General features: G+C 34.5%; 3 protein-coding genes across 3 annotated transcripts; 1 reads left to right on the top strand and 2 right to left on the bottom strand.

Moving 5' to 3' along the window:
* Positions 1-1708: 1708 nt before the first annotated feature.
* LOC144836930 (inosine triphosphate pyrophosphatase-like) lies at positions 1709-17141 on the bottom strand. Its single transcript, XM_078691873.1, has 8 exons — positions 17007-17141; positions 15563-15614; positions 15049-15113; positions 14763-14836; positions 14226-14257; positions 12936-13048; positions 12293-12369; positions 1709-2006 (listed from the first exon to the last, which is right to left on the bottom strand). The coding sequence occupies exons 1-8, from the start codon at positions 17064-17066 to the stop codon at positions 1859-1861; spliced, it is 621 nt and encodes a 206-aa protein (XP_078547999.1). The 5' UTR covers positions 17067-17141; the 3' UTR covers positions 1709-1858.
* LOC144837296 (uncharacterized) lies at positions 3705-6902 on the top strand. The gene is made up of 5 exons (XM_078692345.1): positions 3705-4026; positions 4677-4844; positions 5106-5298; positions 5465-6020; positions 6304-6902. The coding sequence occupies exons 1-5, from the start codon at positions 3705-3707 to the stop codon at positions 6508-6510; spliced, it is 1446 nt and encodes a 481-aa protein (XP_078548471.1). The 3' UTR covers positions 6511-6902.
* LOC144837295 (uncharacterized) lies at positions 6807-8920 on the bottom strand. The gene is made up of 4 exons (XM_078692344.1): positions 8917-8920; positions 8565-8701; positions 8143-8323; positions 6807-7571 (listed from the first exon to the last, which is right to left on the bottom strand). Exons 1-4 carry the CDS (start codon positions 8918-8920, stop codon positions 7312-7314), a joined length of 582 nt encoding a protein of 193 aa, XP_078548470.1. The 3' UTR covers positions 6807-7311.
* Positions 17142-17695: the final 554 nt, after the last annotated feature.

The following is a 17695-nucleotide window of genomic DNA, read 5'->3' as shown; positions in this document are numbered from 1 at the left end:
CACAGACAAAGAAAGGGGTGTAAGACCATCCACAGACAGAGAAGGGGCTGTAGGACCGTCCACAGACAAAGAAGTGGGTGTAAGACCATCTACTGACAAAGAAAGGGTATAGGACCACAGACAAAGAAAGGGGTATAAGACCATCCACAGACGAAGAAGCGGGTGTAGGACCATCCACAGACAAAGAAGGGAGTGTCGGACCATCAACAGACAAAGAAGAGGTGTAAGACCATCTACAGACAAAGAAAGAGGTGTAAGACCATCCACACACAAAGAAGGGGGTATAAGACCATCCACAGACAAAGAAGGGGGTATAAGACCATCCACAGACAAAGAAGGGGGTATAAGACCACCCACAGACAAAGAATGGGGTATAAGACTATCTACAGAAAAAAGGAGGGGTAGGACCATATTAACCGAGGAAGCATACAAAAAGAAGATGCAATCAAAATAGGCCTACCACTTGGAAAACAATAAATTGTAGAATAACTGAGGCTTGATTGTTGAAATATAAAGGGTTCTTTGTAAGGTCATTAATAATATATTGATATAAACACGATCATCATACTATTCATTTGACATTCAAATACAGTCTATCTCGAAAAGAAGTTCATACTATCACCTTTTTGAGGTTTTACAGTATTCCATAACATGTATGTTATTTCCTCTGTCAAACTATTAAAACTTTTAGCGAATCAGAAGGTGCCAACATCATTGAACTAATGGTACCACCCAGCACAATATTTACCAATTTTATGTACTATATACAATGTAAGTCCATTAATCATATAATTACGCCTATCAGGTCAAAGTTCAAAATTAGATGCATTTAAGACCAACAAAAACCACATACAGTATATACACATAATTAAAAATCAATCAATAAATGTCAAAAGTCATAAATTGTATTTCCGGCCATTTTATGTGAAAATGTTTCATTACTACAAATATAAATGTATTTATTCTGAACAAAATGACACCAAAATCAATTGAAAATGACCAGTAGTTACAGAGATATACAATTACGAGGTCAAAGGTCAAACTGAAAGAAACGTCATTTCCAGGTCATTTTTGGACGAAAATTTCATTAGAGCAAATAGAAATATATAGTTTGTGAACAATTTGAGACCAGAATTAAGTCTCTAATGTGTATAGTTGCCAAGATATGAACATTTTTGGTGGCCATTTTGAAATCAAGATGGCCGCCATACCGGACGTTGGACACTTGGCACCCCCCGATATTTTGAATCTATATACATTAAAGAAACTTTGTGCCAAGTTTCATGCTTTGGTAATAAAATGCACAGCTCATGTCCATGGTCCATTTGAGATTAGAAGAGGAAAGAGTGTAATAAAACAATCTAGTCTGATCTTCACTTGCCAAAACTTACGGGCCATTCATTCAATGGATACAGATTCTTGTTTGAATGCTATTAGAAGATTTGTGGCTAGAAGCCAGCGGTGCTGGAAGCAAGTCTAATATTTGAGCAATTTAATTTGGACAAGATGTTACAATTGTTGAAAGGAGTACCTACCGATTTGATATTTCGATTCTATACTCATACATTTCTCTGGACACTCAAAAAAGTAATAATTGTAATTGTTTTTTTTTTTTTGTGATTATGATGAAAATAAAAATTGATTGATGACAGACAGCCATTTATTGTGACAACTCTTCAAATGTAAGAGTGATTTTAAAAGACCTTGTATTCTCCCAAGTATATTGGTGTCTCTACTTCCTCAGGACTAAAATATTGAACGAGTTGTATTCATACAAAACCACCATACCCTAAAATTAGCAAGAAATAAAATATGGAAAATCAAATGTCAAAATTACATTTTTTAAATACATTCTCATTCATGATTCTGTTTTTGATTTCTTTGATTCAGGTTCTTCTGTGTCTTTACTGACTGTAGTCCCTTTAGTCAGAAAGGCTGCAAGTTTTGTCAGTGCTTTACTTCGATGAGATATCGAGTTCTTGACAGCATCAGTCATCTCTGCATATCTGTTAAAAAAAATAAAAACTTACAACAAATTGGAATGAGTTTCTCACTCACTTGAACCAAGTAGTAATCATAAATATGTAATTGGTGTATCATTAGTAGAATATGGAGAGAAGTCCGGGCTTTAAATTTCATATTTAAATAATTATTTCAGTTTTTGTAATTAATTCATATTTATTGCAAGGTCTTTCTTTTTTTGGCTTTATTATTAATTTAATTACTTATTTTTGCCATGAGTATTGGATTGACCTATGGGAATTTTGAAAAAGTTTTGCATAATGAACATATAATACCTGAAATCTTTCATTTGTAAACATATTGACTACACTCTTATCGCGGCTACATTCGGTCATCAAATCATTGATGATTACTTAATGGTTCCATCGTTCCTATCGAATCCCTATAAAAATTGAATATTGTTAATAGACTCACTAAGTTTGGTGGAAAGTGGTTAATATTGTCCACATTATATCATTGAACGGTTATGGAAAGCCAAACCCGCCAAAAATACATAATACATACCATCCACCAATAATTAATTCGTACAAAATTCATACCATCCAATATTATCTCATGCAGTTCAATGAAAACTTAAACCATTCACCTAGTATCTACACCATCCAATATAATGTGTGACCATCTATCACTAGCCCAAACGACAATACGCCGAACAAACTACCCATAACACAAACCATCTAAAGAATGTTGAGCCCAGGCAGCAATAATTGAATTAATCTAACGTTAATACAAGTATATATTAGTCAACTCATTTATCAACATTTCATGTAGTTCATGAACATTTCAAACAAAGCATCTTAATTATAGTTCATCGAATTCTAATTCTAATACATTGCCTGTTTTATACACCGTTCGTCTGTTCAACAGTTGAAACAACTGTTTTGCACACGATACGCCCGTTCGTGAGTTCAAACCATGATATTTGAAGCATCGACTTTCCAAACAGCGATTTTTCGCACCGAACGTATTTTCTTGAGTTAAAGTGGTTGCATTTCAATCACTTACTTTTGATTGGCCAGTATTACACACCGTTCGCTTGTTCGTGATTTCAAACCATGATATTTGAAGCATCGACTTTCCAAACGGCGATTTTTCGCACCGAACGTATTTTCTTGAGTTAAAGTGGTTGCATTTCAATCACCTACTTTCGATTGGCCAGTATTACACACCGTTCGCTTGTTCGTGATTTAATGTGATAACATTTCATTCGACAACTTTTCAAACGTTAGCTTTTGGCTCCGCTTACGTATATATCAGTTGATATACTATTTTTTAATTTTCATACTTTCCATACATCAGTTTTGTACATCATTCGCATTTACGCATGTAAAGTGTATTTATTCCACTCGACAAGTTTTAAAACGGTAGTTTTTGTTTTATTGTTTAATTGTAACTGTTGGCGCCGATTTTATATTGGGGTGGGGGGGGGGAGGTGTTCGGTACTGAATGTGAACAGTACACATTTTTAAATATGGTACCTCTACATGTCCGGAAATTACACTCTCTCAAAAAAGGGGTTTTTTTTCCGTAGTGTGTAATATTAAATCAACCACAACCACAACCGTAAGATGAGAACATTTTAGGAACAATGGACATGTTATGCCCTGAAATTGTACTCATTAAAAATATTCCAGCTAGAATAAAATGTATAGTCTCCTCTCATATTCCCAAAAGTCTTTAACATGGCGTATGTTCCTATTGCTATTGCTTTGCAAGAAATCTGTCAAACACTTGAACAGTATGTGAATGGTAACATTGATAGAAATCTATTAATGCCACTCCCAATGCGACTGGAGGTTATTATCGAAACGATAATCGGGCATGAAAATATCCGGTTAGAGGTAATCGATAATCTTGTAGCGAGTAAAAGAGCGATAGAAGAAGTCATTGGCCCAGGCCAGGTAGGAGACGAACATCCCACTACGAACTCTGCCATGATTCACACTGGCAGACCAGGACGGGCAAGATTTGTGATCGGGCGTAGTCAGCTGCAGTTCTTTGTGGGTGCGTATTATTTTTAGGCCTCCTAGGTTTTGGGCCTAGGCCTATGTATCATTATCTACTTTAATTATTTCTTGTCTTTGGTAAAGTGGCTACCATCGAAGTAAGTAATTCATTCATTAAATTAAATTCGTGTTACGGAAGCCATCTTCTTCTTGAAGAGAGTGGCAAACAGTCGTAACCAGCCGAGCCTTAAAAACAATTATTTTTTGTTTTTTACGCTCGGCTGATCATGGTTGTTTATCATCTTTGTAAGATAGTAGCACGAACATAGTGTGTTTAATACAAATTTAAAGTAGGCCTAACGACCTTTACTTTTATGTGAAACAAATTTTGTAATTTAAATATTAATATATTGCATGACAAAAGGTAGGTAGGTTGCATGATAGGTAGGCCTACTGTATTATTTTTTTAAAAATTATTATGAGGCTCTTGCAATAATAAGCATGTAGAGTCTTTTTTCTCTCGAAAATATTACCTTACAGTACAGTACTTTGAATTATTTCTTAGAATTTTCTAGCCAATATATTATCAAATTCCCATATAACAATTTAGTATTAATAATGAACAAAATTTGGTGTTTTTGTAAACCTAATATTTTACTTTCCGTTCAGTCTTCTCTCCATAGTCAGTTATTTTCATTTACTTCGTAGACAACAACTTTACTGTTCAGGACATGAGTAAAATGTTTTCTGTAAGTAAAAGAACGATAGAAAGGAGGCTACAAGAATACAACATGACAACAAGAAACTACACAGATATTTCTTCCGAGTTTCTAGACGCGCGTATTGGCATGATAACCATGAATTTTCCAAGATCAGGTAGGTATTTAAAATATACAGAATGGCTTGTTTTGTTACGCGACGGACTTTAGAATAGAAGAAGTACTCCTTCGACATGATAAGCATACAAAATAAGGATTATTTTTTGAAAGGTTGGGTTAGATACGATGATCGCATCATTTATTGATGGGATGGGATTCTTTCTAAATGATAGAGAGTAGTACCACTGTTTGTAGCGGTAGCTATTTGCATAGTTTGCTTATTTGTTTTTCTTTATTCATCATTTCATCTTAACACTAGGACTTAAGTCAATTGAGGCTCATTTGATGAAAGACGGCATACGAGTACGAAGAGAAGCATTGCGAGATTCTGTCAAAAGGGTTGATCCCGTTGGGCGTCATTTGCGGTCTCTGCGTTGCATACGCAGACGAGTTTATTCAGTGCCATCTCCGTTGGCTCTGTGGCACATAGACGGGAATCATAAACTAATAAAGTAGGTCTACACGTTTATGATATGTTATGATCAAAACAGATTCGTAGGCAACCCGACGCAGATATGAAAAATGATAATGTAAATGTAAGAAATTTACATTTTATGATACAATAACATAAAAGTATTTTCAGTTTCCTTTATAATTGTCGTATGTTTGATTCTACAGATGGAGGTGTGTGATTCATGGAGGTATTGATGGTTATAGTAGAGCGATAGTGTACCTAAAACTCAGTACAAATAACAGGGCATGCACGGTTCTAACTTGTTTCCAGGAAGCTGTCAGAAAATGGGGATTGCCGTCGAGGGTGAGAGCGGACAAGGGGATCGAAAATGTTGATGTGGCTCGCTTAATGTTGAACCACCCTTCTAGAGGACCAGGCAGAGGTAGTTTTATTACTGGAAAAAGTGTTCATAACAGCAGGATTGAAAGATTGTGGAGAGATGTATTTGAGGCTGTTATATGTTCCTGGCGCACATTCTTTAGCAGTTTGGAAACCATGGGTTGTTTGGACCCAGATAACGAGGCGCATATTTTTATTTTACATTTCATTTATGTACCCATTATTAATAGTATGTTGATGGATTTCCAACTGATGTGGAACAACCACAAACTGCGGACCGAGCACAACAAAACCCCAAATCAATTGTTCATAATGGGTATACAAAATATTGCATCCGATGCAAGCATCATAGCGTCTGAGTACTTTGAAGCCATACCAGAGGTAACGTGGAGTTGTATAAATTAAAGTAATAAATAAAACCTTCATTTTATACGGTATTCTTGGATTTAGAATGTAAGGTGAACGGATGTTCGTATAATTTGTTTGTCGTAACAACTACGTTATTATAAACCTGTAACAAAAACTGTTTTAAAAATAGTCTCCCCGACACACACATTATACGCGAGAAACTACTTGTATAGTTAGCTGTTACCGTACACATTTTAATTTTACCGTGTCTTGTGTGATCTACCTAATCTTCTTTCATTATTTTGGCTTATTGTAGGAAAGTGTTCAGCAGTATGGTATAGATCCAAACTCACCCCTTCCAGAAGAAAATGATGGTATAGTTGTCCCTGACACTGCCTGTCCAATGAATGATGAACAACTCTCTTTATTTAAGGATGAAATAGACAATGCGCTAAATAATGCAGTTGATATTTGGGATGCAACTCCTTATTTACGAGGCTTAGATATTGTTTCTGAATTTTGATGAGTAATAATGACTATTGTGAATGTTTAAAATAGAAAATTATCATAATGCATATATTAATAATTTGGTTGGCATTTACACTTTAGTATTGGAAATCAGGCTGTGTGAATATCGATTGTTTTGAAAAACAACTTATTCTCAAATGAATGTTAATGTTTTTATTAGTTAATTATATAGGCCTAAAAATAGCTGTGTAGATTGGGGATAGAGAGAGAGAGCATGTTGCACAATTTTACTGATTGGTGTATTTAATGACTGCCTTAATTGTTAATTAACAACAAGTTTCTTTAATTGTTAAAGAAAAACGTTTATTGCCATTAAATTGAAAAGGTTATTATATGTCCTAAAATCAATACCGTAGTCAACATATGATTTGCTTTAACATTTTTTCTACTGATGTGTAAACTAAATATGTTTGTTGAAAATAATGTTGTACTTAATGTTTCAAGAACTGCCGACACTAAAATGTTTAGAATCAAATATTATATTTCATTTATTTAGATCTACCCTGTACAGGGGGTTTAAGAACTGGTATGCCTAATGTTTAAAACGGAAATAATATGAAAACGTATTAGCTCATAACAACCCTTTCAACCATCGCTCATCTTCTTCTGTCATATATCTTTCCGTTATGTAAATACAAATTACCACCACTCTTTCTCAACGGTCACCTCCTCTATCCACTCTCCATGTCCTAAATTGAAGCATTATGGATTTTGCTCTGTGATTGAACCAACCCATATCTACAGTAGAAAACTTTATTTAAAGTATGTCACTTGCTTTGTTCTGACCCACTTAGGTCTACACATTACCAAAAAACTGTTGAGAAAATGCCAAATCATACATATTGAACAGTGTGTCTTTTGGCGGCAGACTGCATGTTAAACCTGGCCGTGGAAGTTGCATACTGTTAATACACGTGTTGGCAGACGGGAGAAAAGAACCTGCTGTTTCTGTAAATACTATTTGTGGATGGAGAACAAAACCCAACACTGGTTCTTCATCCGTTCCGGTCACAAACTGCAACAGATGACCAAGCGTCAGGTGACCTCTTCTACCACCTATGAAAAAGAGAGGTAAAAGTCAAAACAAATCAAGTCATAACAAAACCCTTTTAGCCATCGCATCAGTAAGTGACTTGGCTTAAATGCTTTGAATAGTTTTAACACTGCATGTTCTGATATGAATTAAAAGTAATGAGGTTTAAGAAAATTTGAAAAATGTCGGAGTAAAGCGAATTTATTTTGGTATGTTACGGTTATTGCTCTTTTTTGCCATTTTAGACACTGTTATTATATGGTTTGCGACGGCAACAACAAATACTTCACTTGTATAGCGGACACATCCACTACAAGTGTGCTCAATGCAATATTCCTTTATTGTTTGTTTATTGTTTTCCACACATAATAAACTTAAAGTTAAATTGTACTAAACGAAAAGTGACTTCAGAAATACACATAAATAAAAAAGGGTAAGTGTGTGGAAGCCAAAATAAGCTTGAGAACTTTAGGGCATGGCCACCGGTTAAAATAAGGGTTTAAACAAATAATGGATTGCATTATGCTACAGTAGGGCAGAAAAAGGAAAATATACGAACAGACAGTCTGTGTTTTTCTATAACTTATAACTTACTAGCAACCTCTCTGACGTAGTCCAGAAATCGGGCATATACAGAACTTTCAAATATCTTAGTGTTTGAGCCATCGCTGCCTTTAAAAGATGGCTTCAACAATTCTTTAATCTTTTTTACAGATAATAGTGCTGCAGGGCTGGGTCGAAAAAGATGAACAAATGTTGGTATGTGACAACAAAGCTATAGAAAATAATTAGATAAAATGGTAGACAAGTGAATTGAATTTACAATTTTCAGTTGATCATTGAACGCATTACATTATTGTTTCGAGCAGAGATGAAGCATTATAGTGATTGGATCTGACGTATGCATATCATTGTGTTTTAGTTACTTATTTAAAGATATGGATCAGAAGCTTAAACTGGCAGTAACTGGTTTTGCGCTCTGTATATGTATATTGTAGCAGTACTGTACGACATACCTGATATATCCCCAACTTTGCGAGTCCCTTTCTTAAATTGGTTATGCACTCAGAAGGAGCACTGCTGTTGACGAGTTCGTCGATAAGGTCACTGTGCATGAATTGTGGCAATTTGCCATTCTGGACAATACTCATAGCTGTTAAAAGATAACCATTTTTAAATACATTAAATCATTATAACAGTACCGTACTAGTAAAAAGAAACAAAATAAAACATACGGTATAAGGCTATTAGGAACCAATTTGGTGAAAACAATTGTTGCATTTACACGCCACGTCACACGTCAAGGAACCTCAAATAGCACCGTGAATCGCGTGATTTTATTATTGTAAGTAGACATTGAAAACCTACCCATTATTATGCCGATGTAGTAATTATCTTTTATTGCTCTTAAAGCCAACACAAAAAATTCTTTCCTCGGGCCGCCATAATCGGCTGCTCTCTGTGTGTAAGATATGAAATTACTGTATAGCAACACGGTTAACATCTCATTTTAACTAAAATGCTTTGAATATATTCGATTAGTTTTTACAAATTCAATTGTTTTTTTTTATTATCATTGTATTTCAAAAGGTTGATTTTATTTATTACAATAAAAATTTATTTAATATACCTCATCATAGAATTGCACTTCCAGTGTTTTGCGGTAGTTGATGTCAAAGGAATAAATCTACATTTTTAATTTATAAGGCGTTTTCCTTGATTTGATTATTTAATACTTCTTGGAAATTTTAGTTTCTTGCTAGAAACTCGGGTTACAAATGTAGGCCTAGGCTAGGCCTATGTGTAATAATATTATATTATAGCTGGATAATTCCTATAATTAGTAATTTCAGCTACAAAATCCAGGTTCCAATCCTGGTCACCACTCATGGCACTAATTGTAGCTTTTTATAAAATAATGATAATAATTCCAATATTAATAATTATTAGGGCCTAGGCCTAGCCTAGCCTAGGCTAGGCCTAGCCTAGGGCTAGGCCTATACTATACCATGGAGTATACTATACAGAAAAGTATAACAATAACTTAAACCATCATCAATTTCACCTACAAAATCGATAAAACACAGAATTTAAAATAATAATAATAATAATAAAACAGGAAAACACTATTAAACATTATTATATTTATTTATCTACCTATCATCAGTATACGTACGGTACGTACCTTTTTTGGTCTTCCTGATGAGCTGAATCAATTCAATCAGCATCAATGTGTGAAAAATGACGAACTACGCAGTTGAATAGCCCCCATAACAGCGTTGGGTTATTTAATGCATGATGAATAACAAAATAATTATGATTTAATAACAATACACATGTTTTTATTTAATCCATGATAAATATTCGTAAAATATGTTTATTCGGATATTTATTAATTACGTCTCCACTAAAGTCTATAAAACATAATGAATGTCATTATTTCAAATAAATAGGCCTACCCCGTAAACAAATGGAAGCGTCTCAACAACAGTTAATTTATGCATCATAGAGAACACAGAGCAGAAAATGGCTCTAGGCCGGCCTCATCTAGCAGCCGCCGCACAGGGGGAGAGAGAAGCACGATACCAGCTCTCCCCCACCCCCCCCCCCTGTCTCTCCCCCACAGGCGGGTGAGGTGGGTGTTACCCCGGGCCTAGTTGTGGGGCGTAAAATTGTAACAGGCCCACAAGCTAAATTATAATATTTCATTCTGTTTTTTTTTTCATTATGTAAGTTTGTGATAATGTGTGTAACCAGGGAGATGTAAAATAAATTTATAAATTAGTTTACATTTCCCTGTGTGTGTAACGTAGGCCTAGGCCTAAGTAAGTGTCATACAGTCGTAAAGTTGACATTCACCCCCCGCCCCTCAATATTAAATCGGCGCCAACAGTTACAATTTAACAATAAAACAATAAATGTGCGAACAACTACCGTTTAAAACTTGTCGAGTGGAATATCTACACTTTACATGCGTAAATGCGAATGATGTACAAAACTGACTAGGATGGAAAGTATGAAAATTAAAAAATAGTATATCAACTGACATATAGGCCTACGTAAGCAGAGTCAAAAACTAACGTTTGAAAAGTTGTCGAATGAAATGTTATCACATGAAATCACGAACAAGCGAACGGTGTGTAATACTGGCCAATCGAAAGTAGGTGATTGAAATGCAACCACTTTAACTCAAGTAAATACGTTCGGTGCGAAAAATCGCCATTTGGAAAGTCGATGCTTCAAATATCATGGTTTGAAATCACGAACAAGCGAACGGTGTGTAATACTGGCCAATCAAAAGTAAGTGATTGAAATGCAACCACTTTAACTCAAGAAAATACGTTCGGTGCGAAAAATCGCTGTTTGGAAAGTCGATGCTTCAAATATCATGGTTTGAAATCACGAACAAGCGAATGGTGTGTAATACTGGCCAATCAAAAGTAAGTGATTGAAATGCAACCACTTTAAAGATATATTGTCCCCCTAAAAAAATATTTTTTTTAATTTTTTTGTTGAAAATGTTATTTTAATGTCACATAATAGTTATTCACTCTCACAAAAAATTGGGTCTGAAAAAAATTTATTTACTTGAGAAAAATGTAATTTAAAGCAAAAAATGGTCAAATTGTCTGGAAGACAATGAGTTTTTGGGTAATATAACTGTTTATTTTGTCTTTTTATAGGTGAAATAATTTTTTCCCCCGTTTTTTTTCTTATGGAAGTGAACAACTTCATTAAAACTGCAAAATGGCCTATTCAAAGTCCGATTTTAAAAATCTTTATTTTTTATGATTTTGGGGGACAATACATCTTTAACTCAAGAAAATACGTTCGGTGCGAAAAATCGCTGTTTGGAAAGTCGATGCTTCAAATATCATGGTTTGAACTCACGAACGGGCGTATCGTGTGCAAAACAGTTGTTTCAACTGTTGAACAGACGAACGGTGTATAAAACAGGCAATGAATTAGAATTATAATTCGATGAACTAAAATTAAGATGCTTTGTTTGAAATGTTCATGAACTACATGAAATGTTGATAAATGAGTTGGCTAATATATACTTGTATTAACGTTAGATTAATTCAATTATTGCTGCCTGGGCTCAACATTCTTTAGATGGTTTGTGTTATGGGTAGTTTGTTCGGCGTATTGTCGTTTGGGCTAGTGGTAGATGGTCACACATTGTATTGGATGGTGTAGATACAAGGTGAATGGTTTAAGTTTTCATTGAACTGCATGAGATAATATTGGATGGTTTGAATTTTGTACGAATTAATTATTGGTGGATGGTATGTATTATGTATTTTTGGCGGGTTTGGCTTTCCATAAACGGTTTATCAAAATAATTGTATTCCAAAAATTGTTTAACGAAATATGATTTTCCCGAGGTCAGCCCGCTAATTACAGTGGTGAAGGGGTTACTAGCACACTCATCTTTACATTTATAATGGATTTTTTAATCATCATAGCAAACATCAACACTACGCACAACTTTTGTTGTCTACGTGAACATTAAGAAACAGACCAGATTGAAGCAAATATGTGGACAAAACAATTTAAATATTTAATTTAATTAAATATGAAATTTAGAGTCCAGACTGGTCTCCCCCATATTATACTATAATTGACACAAAATATTTTGACGTAAACAAAACCATTTGAAAAAAAAAATGTTTAATACGTAGCAACATAAATAATTAGTAATACAATTTGTATTATACAAATCAAAACCTTGGTAACTTACGTTTCATCAAATCCATCAGGTTGAAAACATGGATCCCATCCAAATGTTGTCTTGCCTCTTGGTTCTACAATTTTACCCTGAGGAATATACAATAGAAATCCTGTAAACTGGAATATGAATACCATATTTATTTGAGGGTTTTTAGGGGAGTTTATTATTTTGGATGTAATAATATGGTACATAATAGTATATAATCAAATAAATACCCAGGGCTATATGGAAAAAATACACATTTAAAATCAAGAAGTGATAAAATACAGTAAAATGTAGCAAAATGCTTTGTAAATTGTAGATCATGTCAATCAATGAATTCTACTAAAAATAGAAATGTGTTGTGTAGAAATGTGTATGCATGTGGTAGGGCCTTTATTCGAGGAAATAAATAAATGCCTGTTTATTATTTATTCCAAATGATGTTTTATGGTGGGGAATTTATTCGAGGGAGGCATTTATTCAACGCGGGGCGTTTATTCAATAAATATGGTATGCATCAAAGCAAATGTCTATTAAAATAGCTAGTACTGAACTCTTGACCTCTATGTCCCCCTAAACCAATGAGTCTAGACACTTATATTCTTCATGGACATGTCCCATACGCTAATGGGAATATCATGTACAAACAGCAATTTTTCAACCAACTTACCAGGGTTTTACCATGAAACAATTGAACTTCTTCACCTGGTCCAGAACAATATGCAAATGTACATAATGCATATGCAGATTTATCTTCCCATCCAGTAAGCATACGATGAAGTCCTTTGTAGATAAATAAAACCCTTAAAATTTAGTATGTTTAAATAATAAAATATGCTGTATTGTATATTAATACAATGACAACAAAATTAAAGTGATAATCATAAAGTGTTTGTTCAGACTTTTGGAGGTATGTTTAAAGCTCATTGGTATCAACTACAAAAGATTAGTGTAAACCACCTACAACACTAACGTCTAGTTTTTATTAAAAAGCTGCAGGTCTTAACATACCTCCACTAAGATTAGTAAACCAATCAACAATATACAACCTGGAATAAAAGCATATCTTATTATAAGAGTTGTTCTGTGCTTGACATGAGGATGCCATTTGCTAATAAAAGTCCATCCAAACGCTACTCCAGAAAAGGGTCAATTACACACTGAAATTACAGAAACTACCGTAGTTCCTCGGGTATAATCCCACCTCGGGTATAATTCCACCCCCGACTTTACGATTACCTTCGCACGCAAGCATATCCCCGGGCAAAGTCCCAGTGTATAATTTAATATTAGGCCAGAGGGGGCCTAGGCCTACTGTAGATAGCTAGGCCGACGTCAATATTTTTAAAGAAATTCTCACCAAAAAATAGAGTAATTTCTCTGAATTTGGCTGACTTAAAACTCATCAAACATTGTTAAGTTGAATACAACCTTAAGGCATGCCCCGATCGTCACGTTCTGTACATCCTTTCGCCGTGTACATTCTTTCTTGTTGTTTACACTACTGCATGCTTGATTACCGTAAAAAAAAACACCGCCCTTTATACCGACCGGCTTGTGCAGTAGTTTGTGTCACATGCAGAGAGCTCGAGCGTGGGTGAACCGCCGGGAGACGGAGAACTCATATTCATGTCGATTTAGGAAGCTAGGCCTAGATCACATTTTAGGGTATTTTTTAAGTAGAAATCTGGGGGAAAATCTATACGGTAGGAATAGCACAGGTAAGACCAATTAGGCCGCCTAGGTCTAGATGGCCTGGCCGTCTAATTGCTAGGCCTAGCCTACATCGGAATATAGCTTTATATCGTAGCTAGAAGAAATATCGTCATTTTCGATTCATGCAGTGGGAAATCCCCGGGTATAGTCCCACCTCCCAAATTCGGGCAAATTTCACATACAAGGGGGATGGGATTATACCCGGGGAACTACGGTATTATATTATACAATAAAGATGGCTTACCTTCTGGACCTAATTTTTCTAAAAACCATTTTCTGAAAACAATGTATAACTTGTTTTTTAAAATTTAAATATTCTGTACTTGTAATAAGCATAGCATTGTATCAACAAAGATGCTTTTTAGATTTAAAGCTCAGGTACAGGCATGGATTTTAAATATAATATCTGGTTAATTGTACACATCAAATATGTATAAAAGAAATCCTGACAAAAAAACATGAACTTCCCTGGTTAAATTAAAAATTTGGCAAAATTCTGCTATAAAAACCAGTACTTTTGTTCAGTAGTTACATAGGTAGTTTAAACTAATGTACTACATGTCTGGTGACTCCCTAGAAATGAAAACAGGTATTTTTCGATTGTACTGTGTAATTTCTCCGCACGGTTAAGTGCTTATTTTCAACAAGCTCATTAACACAAATAAAATCCCAAAAATTATGAAGCACAGATTAATAATTATTGGAATGTATGATCAAGATGAGCCAGTTAACTGGTTTTGGGGGAAATTTCATAAAACAATTTTAATTTTAAAATACTTACATATATGGACCCGGCAAACCACCAAGAGCATTGAAACATAAACAAGTGTCCTCAACTATTAGTGACCCTTTCACCTATAAAAACAAAACCAATTTTTATTTTCCAATTTTTTTATGTCTGGCCAGTATCGCTTCAGAAATACTGATTTGTAAATGCTTGAGGTAAAAATATATTGAGTTGATCTCTATTGCACATGCGTACAATCAATAATTTTGAATCTGGTTTGGGCAACTTATTTAATTATCGCAGACATTCTCATGTTTCAAAATAACATAAGATTTGTTACCTCTTTTGTTGCCTCTTTGCACTTGTCAATGCATATATCATCTGGTTCTCCTTGAAACTCTGGCACTGGAAAAAGGAAATAATATCAGCTACGGTAAATAATAAAATCATCAACAGTCTCATTAATATACTGTACCTGGGCACATTTTACAATTTTGATTTTAAAGATCAATATATTTTCCTTTATTTCATACGCATCCAACAGCAAGTAACCCACTAATTACAGGATGGATAAACTACATATTTAATCATTTATCGTGCTTATAAAACTAAGTCTCATTTGAGGCTTAGGAGTGGAGTTGAAAGAGTCTGAACCTTGGGATTGGAAAGCAAGCATGTTTGTTAACCACCAACCAAACTACAGCTAGCTTAGCTTCATTACAAATCTAACAAATTGAGAGGTTCTAAATCTAATCTACAAAGAACACTATCCATCTCTTTGCCATTTTATTTTCATTCATAAAATCACACATATAAACAAATAAAATTGATAAAATTAACATATGGTAACTTACAGTCAATTTTCTGTGATACAACTTGTATTTGTTCACCCAAAATAGCTTTAACCTTTTTATACAAAAAAAATCAATCCTTTTAGACTTTATTTTTTCGGAAACTATAATATAAGTCAGATTTTCATTATTATTTTCTTAATATATATATTGGATCAGGTGCCGTTTTTTGAATATAGCCTATATTGTTATCCCTAATATAGATCTAGACTAGAGCTTCTATCTATTAAAAAGAAACGAGCACCGGCGAAAGTTAACATTTGGCGTTTCATAGAAAATAGCGTTTTTCTGGGTCCTCCTAAATACCAAGACCTACCAAGAACTACCAAGACCTGTCAATTTAAAGTGTTAATTTAACGAAATATGATATATATAGACTTCTAATAGCATTTCCAACAATAAAACCTCAATTTTAGCGCTATATAAACACCAAAAATGTTAAATAATCGACAAGCTTCGCGTTCGCGAAACGAACTGAGTTGATGCATACATTGCGTCACAAATGTCCGTATTGCGTCAATTAGTATGACCTACCAAGAACTACCAAGACCTGTCAATTTAAAGTGTTATTTTAACGAAATATAATATATATAGACTTCTAATAGCTTTTCAAACAATAAAACCTCAATTGTAGGGCGATATAGACACCAAAAATGTTAAATGTAGGCCTACGACTCAGTAGGCCGATGACAGGAGAACTGCGTCGAGTGTCAGTGAGCCATACTAGTTGACGCAATACGGACATTTGTGACGCAATGTATGCATCAACAACTCAGTTCATTTCACGAAGCTGGTCGATTATTTAACATTTTCGTAACATTTTTGGTGTCTATATCGCGCTGAAATTGAGGTTTAATTGTTGGAAATGCTATTAGAAGTCTATATATATCATATTTCGTTAAAATAACACTTTAAATTGACAGGTCTTGGTAGTTCTTGGTAGGTCATACTAGTTGACGCAATACGGACATTTGTGACGCAATGTATGCATCAACTCAGTTCGTTTGGCGAACGCGAAGCTTGTCGATTATTTAAGATTTTTGGTGTCTATATCGCGCTAAAATTAAGGTTTTATTGTTGGAAATGCTATTAGAAGTCTATATATATCATATTTCGTTAAATTAACACTTTAAATTGACAGGTCTTGGTAGTTCTTGGTAGGGCCTTGGTCTTGGTAAGTCTTGGTAGGTCTTGGTATTTAGGAGGACCCGTTTTTCTGGCGGCGGCTCAACTTGTCGGCGGCTTAATTTGGCCTAAAGGAAGGAGATAGTAGTAGGCATAGGCTAGAGAGTCCTGGCCTAAGCCTTGGCTATCGAGGCCTCCTACTAGCCTACTAGCTAGCTACTGTACCTAGCCTACTAGGGCTACCTAGGCCTACCTACTATACGCCTATAAACAATAGCCTAATTCTTTATTAAATATTGCTATAATATACAGGAAGTGTTACCTCTCTTAATTTATTGGCATTTCCTGTAACAAATATTAATTTTCTAATCTCTTTCGACATTTCCAATTTTCGTTTTTCGGCTGTTCACACTTCTCACGCTCACAAAAAGCTAGGCCTCCTACTATCAAAGATAGTGCTACTATTCACGTGTTGCTCTCTGGAAATCGTTATGCACTATGGAACGCCATTTGTGTCTTTCTGACAATTAAACTTTTTCACAAAAACATTTACTTGATGAGATCACGTTATTATACCCTCAATCAGTTTATGTTTATTAATTATTCTCTTCTTACTTACATTATTAATTTGTAACTCGAACATCAACAAATAAAGAATAATTATCAACAGTAAATGAGTGCCCGCCTATTCCATGTATTCAAAATAAACTTGACAGAAGCGTTTCTAGGCCTAGCCTTAATAATGGTGAGCCTTGATTTTCTTCAAATCATTTGATAAATTAACTTTCTATAAAATCAATTCAAACATTCTGATATTTTAATATGTCATTTTACGCCTATATAAATATTTCCTATCTCAACTTTTATTTTAACTGGACATACTGACTGAAGCTATTAAGGTTTTATTGAGTTCCATTTTCGTCTGTCATGTCTTCAAACAATACGTCTAATATCCTTTTTACAAGTCATATTTCTATTTGATCAGGATTACACAGTCACATGTAAAGATAA

The sequence above is a fragment of the Antedon bifida genome, chromosome 3 (genome assembly GCF_963402885.1).
Source record: "Antedon bifida chromosome 3, ecAntBifi1.1, whole genome shotgun sequence".
In the NCBI taxonomy this organism is placed as follows: domain Eukaryota; kingdom Metazoa; phylum Echinodermata; class Crinoidea; order Comatulida; family Antedonidae; genus Antedon; species Antedon bifida.
Note: the sequence above shows the minus strand (reverse complement) of the source record. Positions and strands in the feature narration are given on the sequence as shown.